Consider the following 13106-nt stretch of genomic DNA (forward strand, 5'->3'; position numbering starts at 1 on the left):
GCAACAGTCAACAAGGCAACAGGCAACAGAGAGGTTACCCCAAAAGTGTGCGTGTGTGCACCAATCACGTGATTATATTCAGTTATATTATCTTGTAAATTTAAGTGATGCTAATTCAGTTCAGAGTTGCACTCCCTAGGGTTACTAACCACGACAATTAATATTAATAATTATGGGGAAGGGAAATTGCAACCAGCGGAGGAGGGGGAATTGAAACCAGCGGGATAAAATAAAGCAAATAGGTTTGAAACAAGTAATAATTGAGATTAGGGTTTAGGGTTACCGATATTCGTAGCTTTGGCAATTTGACAAACCCTGAAAAAGTGGGAAAAAGAAACAAAAATAGGGTGAGTGCATTATCGGTTCAGAGGCAAACCTTGCTAACCCTAAAAATACAAATATAACGAAATTTAAAATAAATAGATAAAATAAGTACTTAGCTTCGAATTTGATCTGACATGGTTGGCGGTCGGAGGAAACCTCAGGGTTAACCCTGAAAATGGCAAAGACAGAAAAGGTGAATGTATGCACAGTTCAAAAGAAGTTTAAAGGGTAAACCCTAAAAATAAAAGAAAACAAAATAGACTTTGAAATTTAAATGAATACTTAGCTTTGGATTCTGAAGGCGCGTAGTCGGAGCGTATTTGAAGAGTCAACCCTGAAAGGCACAGAAAACAAGGAATATTTTTAGTGTAGGGAACGATCGTCGTAAACCCTGATTAGGGTACGAATTGAATCAATGATCGATTTAATTAATTATTGGTTTCGCAACCTAATTAATTAAATCAAGGAAAAGAAAATTCTAATCAGACAAGAGAGCATTCTCATCATTTTTGTTAATCAAAACAAATTAATTATGGTTTTATAAAGAAATTTAAATAAATAAAACTAATTTAAATAATTAAAACAAATAAAATAAAGTAAATAAAATAAATAAATATAATAAATAAAATGAATATAATAAATAAAATTTATTATTTGTGAAAAAAAAATTAAAGTCAGAACTATTATTTAAACCTAGATATACATATTATATGAAAATAATAAATAATAAATAAATAAATAAATAAACACTTAGCTGGGTGATTCAGTGTTGGCAGGCATATGAAGGTGCGTGGTACATCTCCAATCCATATGCATTAGATCTAAGAAGCTGATGATCTGACGGTTGTGGGAATTGGCTTACCGTAGGCATGCAATGGAGAGAAATACTGGATCCGCTGGCATATGTTAGCAAAGAAAACAAGAAAAATATTTGTCTGTCCCAAGGATCGAACAACCGCCTTTTTGTACTTATGCCTTTGTTGATACTCCTTCCCACTGCGCCACTGTTGTTATGCTGTTAATGAATTTAACCAATAAACATTATATGAAAACAAAATGCTCAGAATTTAAATTGAGAAGGCGCGCGACCAGCCTTCTTCCTCGTGTGTCCCCAAATTAGAGCTTCGAAACCCTAGCCATGGCACATCCTTGTTTCTGCAACTAAAATAAGATTAAATTATCCAGACACATTGATAACACCATTATGATTATGTATTCAAAACTCAATTACAATGCAAGAATAAGCGAAATCGATTACGAAATTTAACGGCTCAAACAGTGGCTGTATTCTTGCAATTTTGCAGGCTACGATCGATAGTGAAGATGCCAATGGCTTCAGAAAGGACCGAGGACTCTTTATGGATGCGTGGGAGAGCTTGAATCGATCTCAACATTCGTCTGCCATGGCACTTGAGTATACCGTTTTTTGAAGCTTTCCTTTAGTTTTTGATGCGGCCAATCCCTATTGTCCAGAACCCAAAATTCTCCCCCCTTTGCTGATTAGGATTAGATATATATATATAGAGAGATGGATTTAGGTTACAAAATTTGTTTGAATCAAGAGATTGTGTTTGATTTTGAAATAGGTATAAAAAAGTTTCCATTCTAAATTTCAATCAATACCCATCAAATCCTCAACCATCATTCTTTGAGTTTTTAGATCTGGTTCTTAAAATGATTGGAGAATCTCTAAATATTTTCCCTATTTAATTATGAATTTCTTTAATCTAATTATGAATATATAAAAGAATAAATTCACAATTAAAATAATAAAAATCATAAAATAGGAGGGAATTGATTTATGGGCCTCTTATGGTCTTGAGTTCACGTGGGTACTTGAAAATAGAGGCCCAATGCTAAGAAACTCGAGATCTCTCAATTAAAATTTCATGACTTTCCTGATTCTTTCCAACTTCTATCAATCATATCTCCTTCAATATTTGTCACATGAAGATGTTCTAGGTCTTATTGGAAAGCTCAGGATGTCCTCTAAAACCTTCTTTTGGTTTCATCTCAATTGAGTTTACCATGTTCAAGTTATGAGCTTTTGAAAAGAATTACTTTTTGTTGACTTTCAGAAGGACCTGTAATGTTTTGACTCATATCTCTCAAATGAAGCAATTTTAGACCTGACTTGTGAGAGACAAATTTGTAGAGAATTCAATTTCCTTCAAGATAGGCTTTGGTTGGGAAATTTCTGATGTTCCATGTGAAAGTTATGGTTGGTCAAAGTTTAGTTGACTTTCTCCTGTGAAAACCCTCATTTAGAAACTTTTGAAATTGTTGATCTTTGATCTTTTTTTGATGAACCATGATCAATTCTTGATAAAATGGTGAATGATACTTCAATATGAGGATCTTGACAAAAAATCAAGAGTTTTGACTTTACTTTGACCACAGTTGACTTCTAGGTTAACTTAGTCGACTGTTGACTTTCTGAACAATTGAGTGACCAATTCTTTGAGATGAGACTTGATACTTGTCATGGAGACGATGTGAGATATATTGAGCCATATGAGATGCCTTGGAGCCATTGATTTACTGATATTCCTTTGAATAAGCCAAACCCTAATTCTCTGATTTTTGCTTAGGAGAGTGTGTCTTGAAGCTTTGTGTTTTGATTTGAATAGGAGAAAATGTGTGGGCAAATTTTGGGGTATGACAGTAACAATGATGTGCAAAAGAAGCGGGAAATACCATCCTCCTCTAAGGAATTTTAAAAGAGACGACACGGGTACTAGAAAATGCGAGTGTCCATTTAAGATTCGTTGTTACATGTTGGCTAGCAAGAAGTGGAGATGCTCTGTTATTTGTGGTTTGCATAACCATGATTTGTACGCAAAATTACAAGGACATCCTACTGTTTGTCGACTCAATCCGGAAGAGAAGACATCTATTAAAGACATGTCCTTGAATCTTGTCCAACCGAAAAATATACTTGCCACATTGAAAAGGAAGGAACCCGACAACGTATCGAATATAAGGCAAGTGTATAATCAAAGTTACCGCAATAATAACGCGGTTAGGGGAGATAGGAGTGAGATGCAACAATTGTTGAAAATGTTGGATGCTAACAAATACATGTCACGGTACAGAACTTGCGATGACAAGGTTATGGTCCGAGATATTTTTTAGACTCATCTGGATTCGATAAAGTTATTCGACCAAAAAAGTTCAAACAAAAGAACTCGCATTAGCAAACCGCTTTCTACACCTATTGCTCCGAAAGTTTTGACTCTGATACCTATTGACCCAAAACTTCCATCAATTGAAGAGGTACATATTGTTCCAAATATTCCATTCATCGAAGAGATGCCGGTTTTTATGCACAAATACATCGTCCGAATCGTCAATGTGGTTGGGGATGGTAATTGTGGATTCTGGGCCGTATCGACTTTGCTTGGTAAGGGAGAGGATGGCCATAAGCTTGCCCGTCTTGAACTTATCGAAGAGTTGATGAACCATAAAGACTCGTACACACAGGTATTTTAAGACGAAACCAAATTTGAATCGGTGAACGAAGCTCTTGTTCCTTGGTTGGGCACTTACGCACCGATTTCAAAATGGATGAGATTCCCGAAAATGGGACATCTTATTACATGCGCATATGACATGGTATGCATTGATTTGACACGATATGGTTTTTCGGAAACCTTTTTTCCGCTCCACACCGCACCTCCTACAAATTTTGATGGTCGTATTATGTGTGTTGGATGGCTCGCAAAATCAAAATATTTTGTGCAAGTTTACTTGAAACCGGGATGCCCCATATCACCTACGTCACTGGAATGGGCACTTCATCATACTGAGATTGTCGATACGTGGCCAGGTCGTTTTGTGGATATGATCCACATTTTCGAAAGGTTGAACAACATCGAAAAGGAATCAAATGCAGAAAAGTCAAGATTAGAACCTCCAATAGATTTAGCCGGCGACAGTTCTTTTGATGTTTTTATCTAGTTTCATAGTGTAATATATGAATTCTATAACATTGCAATATAATCCTTTTTGTGTTTATGTGTTTGTGTTTATGTGTTTGTGTTTATGTGTTTATGTGTTTGTGTCTATGTGCTTCAAAGTGTTTATGTTTTTGGGCTTTAAAATGCTGCGTCTACTGCCTTCCGTTCTGTTAAAAAAACTAATAGCAAAACTTCCGTAGATGTATCTACGGAAGGGTCTGATATTGAAAATTACGGGTTTTTACCGTTGATGCATCTACGGAACGGAGAAATCTATGATGTTTCCGTGGATATATCGACGAAAAGTTCTGTGACGGACATTGCGTGCACAATTACTCTTTTCCCTCATATTTATTTATATTGAATACAAGGCATTAGTGTAATAACCCGAGCCTTCTGCGCTCCCGGCACTGTCACCTCACAATCTTCTCTACCCCCTCTCTAGTAGAGTTTTTGTCTTTCGTGAGAATGGAACCATGTACTCTAGGGTTCAAGTATATGTTCAATCCATTCCCACTACCAATTGAGCGGGATTGTCTTGCGAGGGGTGCGAACTGTTACAAAAAAAGACACCTTTTTATTTAACAGCCCGAGCGTTCTGCGCTGTCGGCACTATCACCTCACGATCTTCTCTACCCCCTCTCTAGTAGAGTTTTTGCCTTTCGTGAGAATCGAACCCTGTACCCTGCGATCCATCCATTGAAATTGTTTTTGTTATTGTTGTTCATACCTCTATTTTTTATTATAAGTTTTTTTTTGGAATTTTCACATATATTAAAAAATAACGAGTTCTATGAAAATGAAAAATTATAAAGGGTTTTATAAAATTGTCCCTTATTAATGACATGTAAAATATAAATTTACATAATTGAAAGGAGAGAGAATAATAAATAATTAAGGATATAATAGGAAAAATATCATTAATTATTTATTGAAATTGTAAAGCGACTTATATTGGGGTACAATTTTTTGCCAAAAAGACTTATAATAAATAAAAAAACAGAGGGAGTAATAGTTTATGAATAAAGTTTATACATAAACATAAAATTTATAAAGAGTTATAAGGCAAACAGACAATAAGTTATGTCGTTACTCTTTTTAGGAAGGCAAAATCAATTCTCTTACAATACTCAAAAAATAAAAAAACAATTCTCTTAAAAACTACTTTCAAGTTTTAATAACTAAATTAATTTTTGCTGCGCAGGTAGTCCAAAAGAGAATTTTTCTTCTGAATTTCTTGTGGATTTGAGAGATGATGAAGAAATGATTTTTTGGTGCTCAGTGAAAGGATTGATAGGCTTGAGAAAATTTGTGTATTTGAGTAAGAAGAAAGATGATTAAGAAATGATTTTTTGGTATTGAATTATAGGATTGGTCGGCTTGAGAAAATTTGTGGATTTGAGTAAGAAGATAAAAGAAAGGATTTCTGGGTGTTGAGTTATCAAATTTGGAGAAGATGAAGAACAACCATCAAAACTCATAAAATATTTTTAGTGACTAGTTTTTTCATCGTTAAATTAGTCACAAAATTGGTTGAAGTCATGTGTCATTCCACATCATTGTCTTATGGATTTATTAATTGACTTTGACTAATAGAATAAGCGGAAATGTATAATGTGGTTCTGTTTGCAAAGGACTTAAATAATTTCTTTTTTTTAAGTTAAGAAATCAAACTAAATCTTATATATAAGATAATAGACAAAAAAAAATATTTAACTAATAATATAATGTATAATAAAATTTAATATTATATATAGTATATTAAAATTTAATGTTAAAATAGAAACACTTGCAAGAGCGATGCCAAAAATAACTATTATTTGAGCTATATTTCATCCCAAGATGGGATTTACAGACAATTTCTCTCTGCCTTAGATATCACATTACAACCTATATAACCAGATTTCCAATGCTTTAAAAATATTTAATCTGGTTAACAATACAATGTCATGTTACAAATAAAGATACAAATTTGATTCCACAACAAACAACCGAGCAAGTTGATACCACCACTGCTATTAATTCAATTGGGTGAGAGGAGAACGAGGAATAAGTGACGGTTTCAACTCCTTTACATCAGAAGAAGATTCATATGAATTATTTTCCCGGAATTCATCAAGAAGGGTTTCGATTGGCAAGGTTCGAAGAGAGTCAATTGTACCCTTACTCGGAACCTCAGGCTCGCATCTTATAGGTGTTGTACCACTAGGCTCATAGTCCTGCACAACACAAATCAACAAAACAAATTTGTTAACAGTTCGGTTTAACTATATCGACTATTTTAACATCTGACTATAAAATAACTTACCCTAAACTCCTGCTGGAAAGTTTCACTTGCTCTGTGTTCTATGGAAGCTGCTTGCCCAGCATGATTCTCTCTGAACAACTCAATTGTACTCGCATGCCTTTTCACCACATTTACAACACTACATACAGACTCGCGTTGTTCTGCAGACGTGGCTGGAAAATGTACCCCAAGAAAAAAGATTACATCAATGCAAATTATATATAGTAACAGTTCAATAAAAACGGGAGAAATGTTCGTGAAATGCACGCATCATATATAGTAACACTTCAATAAAAACAGGAGAAATGGTCGTGAAATGCACGCATCATATATGTTTATTATATGATAGAATGTTGTATATATGATATCTGCATGCTTTATGCAATCATGAATTCATGATAACGTAACTTCAGCTGCAATTTCAAAATTTTGCTACAACATTGGGAAATCAAAGGACCAAAATCCAGAATACATTACTAACCATCAAACTGCTCGAGAAGATCGTCACTGTTCTTTGCCACATCTTCCTCGGCTGCTGCTCGTGCAGAATTGACCTCGGTAACATGTTGCTCACTGCTATCACAAGCATTCCTGCGCCAAAGTAATTGATATAACAATATAGTACAATTAATTATAGCAATATAGTACAATTAATTATAACAATCATGTTACACACCTGATAAGTGACTCTGTCGCATGAATATGTTTGGTCCCCAAGTCATTTACACCCTCATGTGTCCTCTTAACTTGTTCCAAAGCTGAATGAGCTGTGTTAACACTAGTGAATAAAAAGGACAATTAGAATGTGAACAAGAGGATAATTAGAATGTGAATAAAAAGGATAATTAGAATGTGAACAAGAGGATAATTAGAATGTGAATAAAAAGGATAATTAGAATGTGAATAAAAAGGATAATTAGAATGTGAATAAAAAGGATAATTAGAATGTGAGCAAGAGGATAAAGACCAAGAAAATTAGGAGAAATAACACATACCTTTGCTGCAGAAGTACCTCCATACGACAATGCTTGGCTGCAGAATAATCAGCAGTATCTTTTGCTTCTTTTTCTGCTTGTACACAAAAGGACTGCCATTTCCTTTTTGCATTAGTCACAATATCACCCACGGATGACACATGCCCATCAAGGAATGACTTGTTCTTAACACCATTTTCTCTAAGATCAACAAGCTTTGAATCTACCTGTGAAACCAACCATTAGATGATAATCAGTAAATTGATTATAAAAAAAAAGACTGATTTCAACCAACCCATAAGCATACCCACTCAGGTCCATAAAAATTAAATAATAAACAAGAAAAGAATGCCAAAAACTAAAGATCGATTTGACGCCGAATGTGTTAAAATGAAATAAAAAAGAAAAGAATGTCAAGAACTGACAAGATCGATTTGACGCCGAATGTGATCGGAAACCAAACTAGTCATATCAGCGATGAGTTTCTCCGACTCAAATTTTGATTGCTCCTGTAAAGAAAAGAATGAAATGTCCATATTAGAGGAGAGCAATCATAATCATCTTCCAAACAACACATGTTGACGTAACATTATTACCTCGTAAGCTTTCTTAAACTCGTCAATGCTCTCTGTTTGCATTTTGTCAGTCTGTGCTACAAAATTTTCAAGCTTTTTTGATTCTTTGAAAAGCTTTTCCACTAATTCTTCAGATCTCTCAGATATCTCCTTTATTTGTTCCACGCTGAGATTGAATCTCTTTCATTCACAATAGACACAACCAAAACAAGAAAAGTAGATAAAGAGTGTCAGTCAAAACAAAGAAGAATGAATTAAAGGGAATTATACAAAACGGGGAAACGATAAACACGGGAAAACTTCAAGCACATACATTGCGTACTTCCCTAGCAAAAAGTGCCAATTCACCCTGTTGTGTTGAAAGACAGCTCTGAAGCTCGTCAAATATTGAGCCAGCTTCCGTGACCGCAGTTGTAAGGAACTGATTCATCAGAAATAAATAACTCTCAGTATTGAAAAGAATGAAACTGAACAAAATGATTAGTAAAAATTTAGAGTCGTTGTAGCATACTTCTTCAATTGAATGACCATGGGAAGATATGGTAGATGATAGCTCCTCCAAGGATGCATCCGAACCTGACTTATGCAAACGCACAACATTTTGCACTGCCTCAATATGAGACACATATACTGCCCTCAAGTCTTTCACTTTCTCTTTCAAATCAATAACCGCCTACACACAACAAAAAGGGGGTTAAAGAATTGAAAGTTAAAGATAAATACAAATGTTAAACCATGAGCTAGAAAACCAAACAAAAAGCTAAAGTGAATCAAACAAGTACAAAAAGCATGAAAGAGTGTCAACAACAAGAAAAACTGCTTCGGATATGTGATGTGCACCTTATCATGAATGCCCAAATAGGAATAACAGAGCTTCTCCACACCTTGTAGATGTCCATTCTGTTCCGACAACGATGTTGCAACAGTGTTGCAAAGAGAACCAACTTGCTGGGCAAGTTCCGCTTGAAAATTGTTTACAACAGTTCTATTATCTGTGTTCAGTTTATCTTCTCTACCTATACAATTACCGGAGACGTATAAGAATAAATTATATAATAATGTATACACTCTTAGTTCTTAGAGACAGAGAAGAGACACCACCTACCAATTTTTAGAAATAGTGAAGCATTATCCTGAAGAGCTTTCTCTAAATCAGCTCGTAATACACATGCCTGATGCGCTAGAGCATTTTCTGTAATGCATAATTAACATTAACTAAGAGGAACATTAGAGATTTAACATTACACCCCCCACACAGAGGAACATTAAAAATTTAACAATACCCCGACACAAAGTGACTTTACAGTAGAAATAATGATAGAAACACAATCCTTAATACCTGCTTTTCTCTGTTCAGATATGATGAATTCCTTTTCATTCAGGGTATAATGACACTTTTTTAATTCCTCTTCTCTATTGGCAAGCAACTTGCTGGTCTTGTTCAAATTTTTCTGTATGGTTCAGAATATTTCCCCTATAAACAATTATGTAGAACATAACTTAATGACAGTCAAGAAGAAGAAATGATATCTGACCTCAGTGGTATCAAGTTTGTTGCTTAAATCAGAGCAGTGACGAACTTGGCCGTCGTACTTGGTTTTCATATCCTCGAGTTGCTGGTTAAAACAAAAAAGAGTCAAGTATAAAAGAGACAACAAATTGGTCCTTGTTATCTAATATAAGACTATACTATAGTTATTTTAGGAAACAAACCTTCTGATATGATTCTATTGTGATGCCCATCTGCTCAATCTGATCTCCCATAGCCTTAACAGAAGAAAAAATGCATCAACATAAGGGACTTGGAGTAGTTGTTTAATGACCAAATCATGCAAATTAAACATAAACTAAATTTTATCTATCCATGAACCGGATGTATAAAGAAGGATAAATGACATAGAAACAAGAAATGCTAACAACATTAAAAATAAAAAATGTCAATAACTTCAGCAGCAAATAGTTACATGAAACAGAAGTGTTGATCTTGGTGAATTCGTTGAAATAATCATATCGCAACAGCGGGAAACAATTCAAACAAAGTAAGACATAAGATTACCTTCTTTTCAATCTCTTCTTGATAGTATCTTTCCTTTGGAATATAGACCCCATTTTTCTCGCGGGTAGCATAAACCTCTGATCAAAGTCACAAATTTAATCACCAATACGGCATTGTGACAAGAAATCTAAAGATTAACAGTAATTCTGACTTTATCAACCACAAAGTAACAAAGCAACTAACCTGACTTAAGGCGTTCAATTTCACCATAAAGGTCCTTGATAAGTGTTGATTTCATCATTTTTTGGTTGATCTAAAACAAAAAGAATATAGAACAGGTGAAAAACAATGATATGGGCATGACAATGAACCATGTGACAATAATATTTAAAACATCTGCACATCTTCCTGATCTTATTCTAAAATAAAATGTTAAATTGAAGCTAGCTTGTCAATGATAACCAGTCTATTGTAAACATAACGGCCCTGGAAGCACTCCACTTGTCCCAGCACAATTGAATGTAATTCATTAGAAGAACTAATCTTCTGGGGATTTTGGCAGCCGAAATAAATATAATTCATCCAATAACTAACGATTTAGAGAGACCAACTCAGCCCATCTGGTTTCTGATTTTAATTTTTTTTCAGTTATTCGGTTACATGTTCTAACTGAATTGTATATAAAAGCTATCAAATATATTTTCTATAAAAAAATATATTACCGAAAGAATATTTTCATCTCAATAAAAAATATTGGGAGGCTTTAGTACTAAAGTAACTCAATCAGCAACAAACCTCTGGCTTATTTTTAATATTCTTTGCCCTGTGTGCATAATCCAATGTGCTCAAAGTTTCTTCTAAGCAATGAACAGCAGGGGATACTGTGGCTATAATGCACGTCTTGGTTCTACCTCCAAGTGAATCACGAAGTAAGCGAGTCAACTTACTATCCCTAAATATCAACAAATATCCATGTAAGCATACAATGAAAAGGATAGTGTGAGAGAACCATTGAATGAAGCATTATCAGAAGTCCAAAATTATAAACCTGTAAGGAATATGACCAAGGTGCTCCACAAGTGCGTTAATCACTCGCCCTAATGTCAACAAACTTTTATTAATTTCTCCAGCTTCTCTTGCACGGCCCTAATAAGTATTACAAAGCTCAAATTATCAAGTGAAAATAAATTCATGAAACCCCCATAATATATATTGTATAAATGACTAAACAACTAGTATATGCTCTAATGAATTACCTCCCTAGCACCAGAACGAGATATATTTTCAGAGCCAGCAAGATCTACCAAATTCAGTTTACCACACTTAATTAGCTCTTCACCTTCAGGGGTTGCTTCCTTGATGTGGATTGTAATCGAAAACAATGAATGGGAACGACTGAGTAGCAAAATGATGTGTTAACAACAGAAGTTCAAATATATGATTATCCAATCTGACAATTAAAGAAACAGTCACCTAGATTGCTTGTTTAACAAAGTCTCTGCAGTACGCCTTTTAGACGACCCTCTCTCAAGAAGAGTATAAATCTCACTAGCACACGTCACAATTTCTTCCTCCAACCCTCTTACAAGAACTCCCCCTTTGCCATCCTCCATAAGAGGAAGCTGCTTTTTTTGCTTCTCCTCTAAACTAACCTTCGAAAGCTCCTCCGGGGCAAGCAAATCAGTAATCTCCTCATTATACAACTCCAAAAACGTTACTTTAACACTATACTCCGCATTCTGACCCTCAAGTGTGTCAAAAATCTGCTTAACAGCCCTAGGAATCACTCCTGCTTCTGGAGGCAACTCTCCATTGGGTCCACTCTGCATCAAAAATATCCAAATGAAGTCATTAACATGACTTAACGCTGTTTATGTGTATTAACTAATACTTCATAATTAACAAAACTTCGATATCGTCTACACCATAGAACAAAACCATACCTTGGATCTTTTGCACTCCCCTTCCATAGTAAATGTTTTCCCAGTACCAGTTTGCCCATAAGCAAATATAGTACAATTAAAACCTTCTAAAACCTCATGCACTATAGGAGTAACAGCTTGTTCATAAAGTTCCCTTTGTTGTGCAGAAGGTCCGAAAACCTAAACAAAAACACCACAAATCAATCTTAACAATACTAACTTATCATGTGAATAACTTAATCAATTTTTCAAAAAAACTTAATTCATTTCTGTTACTTCAAGCTTAGCAAATATAACCTAACGAACCTAAAAAAAGAGCGATTGGTATAAAATTGAAAACTAAAAAGAATAAGCTAGTCTTTTTGACAAAAATAAAAGTGTATACAAATGAAAACCTTATCGAAGGTGAAAACCCTATCGATGTGTTTTCCAGCGATATTCTGAGACACTGCAACTTCTCTACTGTAATCATTGCAAGTAACTACTTGCGGCGCATTGGTGCGTAACTCCTCATCGCTAAACGGTCTGTGAAGTATCAAATAAGCTATAGTTAGAGTTTGAAATTCGGAAAAAAAAAAAAAGAAAAAAAAACATCGAAAATTAAGGGGGAAATGGGAATGGAAGTACCTGCATCTGAGAAGAACTTGAACGTTTACGCCTTTCTCTTTACCGGACATTTTTTGTGTGCGGTGGTGGCGATAGATCTGAAAATTCGAATTTGCGGTGTTTTGTGTTTTTGGTTCAGTGTGTGAAAGGGGTGTGGGAAAGAGAGCGGTAGCGTTTGGGATTTGAAATTTGAAAGACGCTCTTCTCTTTTTGCCCTTTGGAGAGAGATAGAGAGATTTACGATACGACTCTGCGTTTTGGGTTTTATAATCTAACGGTACTTCAATTCAAGTATTTTATTTGTCTTGACGATTTTGCCATTGTCGTTTTGGGTTTTTAGTGAGTTTTTTGAAGTGGAAATTGTAAGTTATTGGGGGTGGGAATAGATGGAGTCCAGTTAGACTTCACTATAGTGTTTCATAGCATATTTTGCATTGAAGTTTTTAAGCACTTCAACTACTTC

General features: G+C 34.8%; 2 protein-coding genes across 2 annotated transcripts; one reads left to right on the plus strand and one right to left on the minus strand.

The window, feature by feature from the left end:
• The first annotated feature begins 3906 nt into the window (after window positions 1-3906).
• Window positions 3907-4284, plus strand: LOC131615220 (uncharacterized). The gene has a single exon (XM_058886696.1). The coding sequence runs from the start codon at window positions 3907-3909 to the stop codon at window positions 4282-4284; it is 378 nt and encodes a 125-aa protein (XP_058742679.1).
• Window positions 4285-6086: 1802 nt separating this feature from the next.
• LOC131610954 (kinesin-like protein KIN-5C) lies at window positions 6087-12886 on the minus strand. Its single transcript, XM_058883058.1, has 23 exons — window positions 12665-12886; window positions 12433-12562; window positions 12059-12217; window positions 11589-11938; window positions 11372-11510; window positions 11164-11261; window positions 10911-11067; window positions 10359-10428; window positions 10176-10252; window positions 9833-9886; window positions 9655-9735; window positions 9459-9570; window positions 9221-9311; window positions 8960-9131; window positions 8631-8792; window positions 8433-8540; window positions 8141-8299; window positions 7970-8053; window positions 7566-7771; window positions 7247-7348; window positions 7052-7161; window positions 6592-6743; window positions 6087-6502 (listed from the first exon to the last, which is right to left on the minus strand). The coding sequence occupies exons 1-23, from the start codon at window positions 12712-12714 to the stop codon at window positions 6302-6304; spliced, it is 3024 nt and encodes a 1007-aa protein (XP_058739041.1). The 5' UTR covers window positions 12715-12886; the 3' UTR covers window positions 6087-6301.
• Window positions 12887-13106: the final 220 nt, after the last annotated feature.

Source organism: Vicia villosa, linkage group LG6, assembly GCF_029867415.1.
Source record: "Vicia villosa cultivar HV-30 ecotype Madison, WI linkage group LG6, Vvil1.0, whole genome shotgun sequence".
Taxonomy (NCBI): domain Eukaryota; kingdom Viridiplantae; phylum Streptophyta; class Magnoliopsida; order Fabales; family Fabaceae; genus Vicia; species Vicia villosa.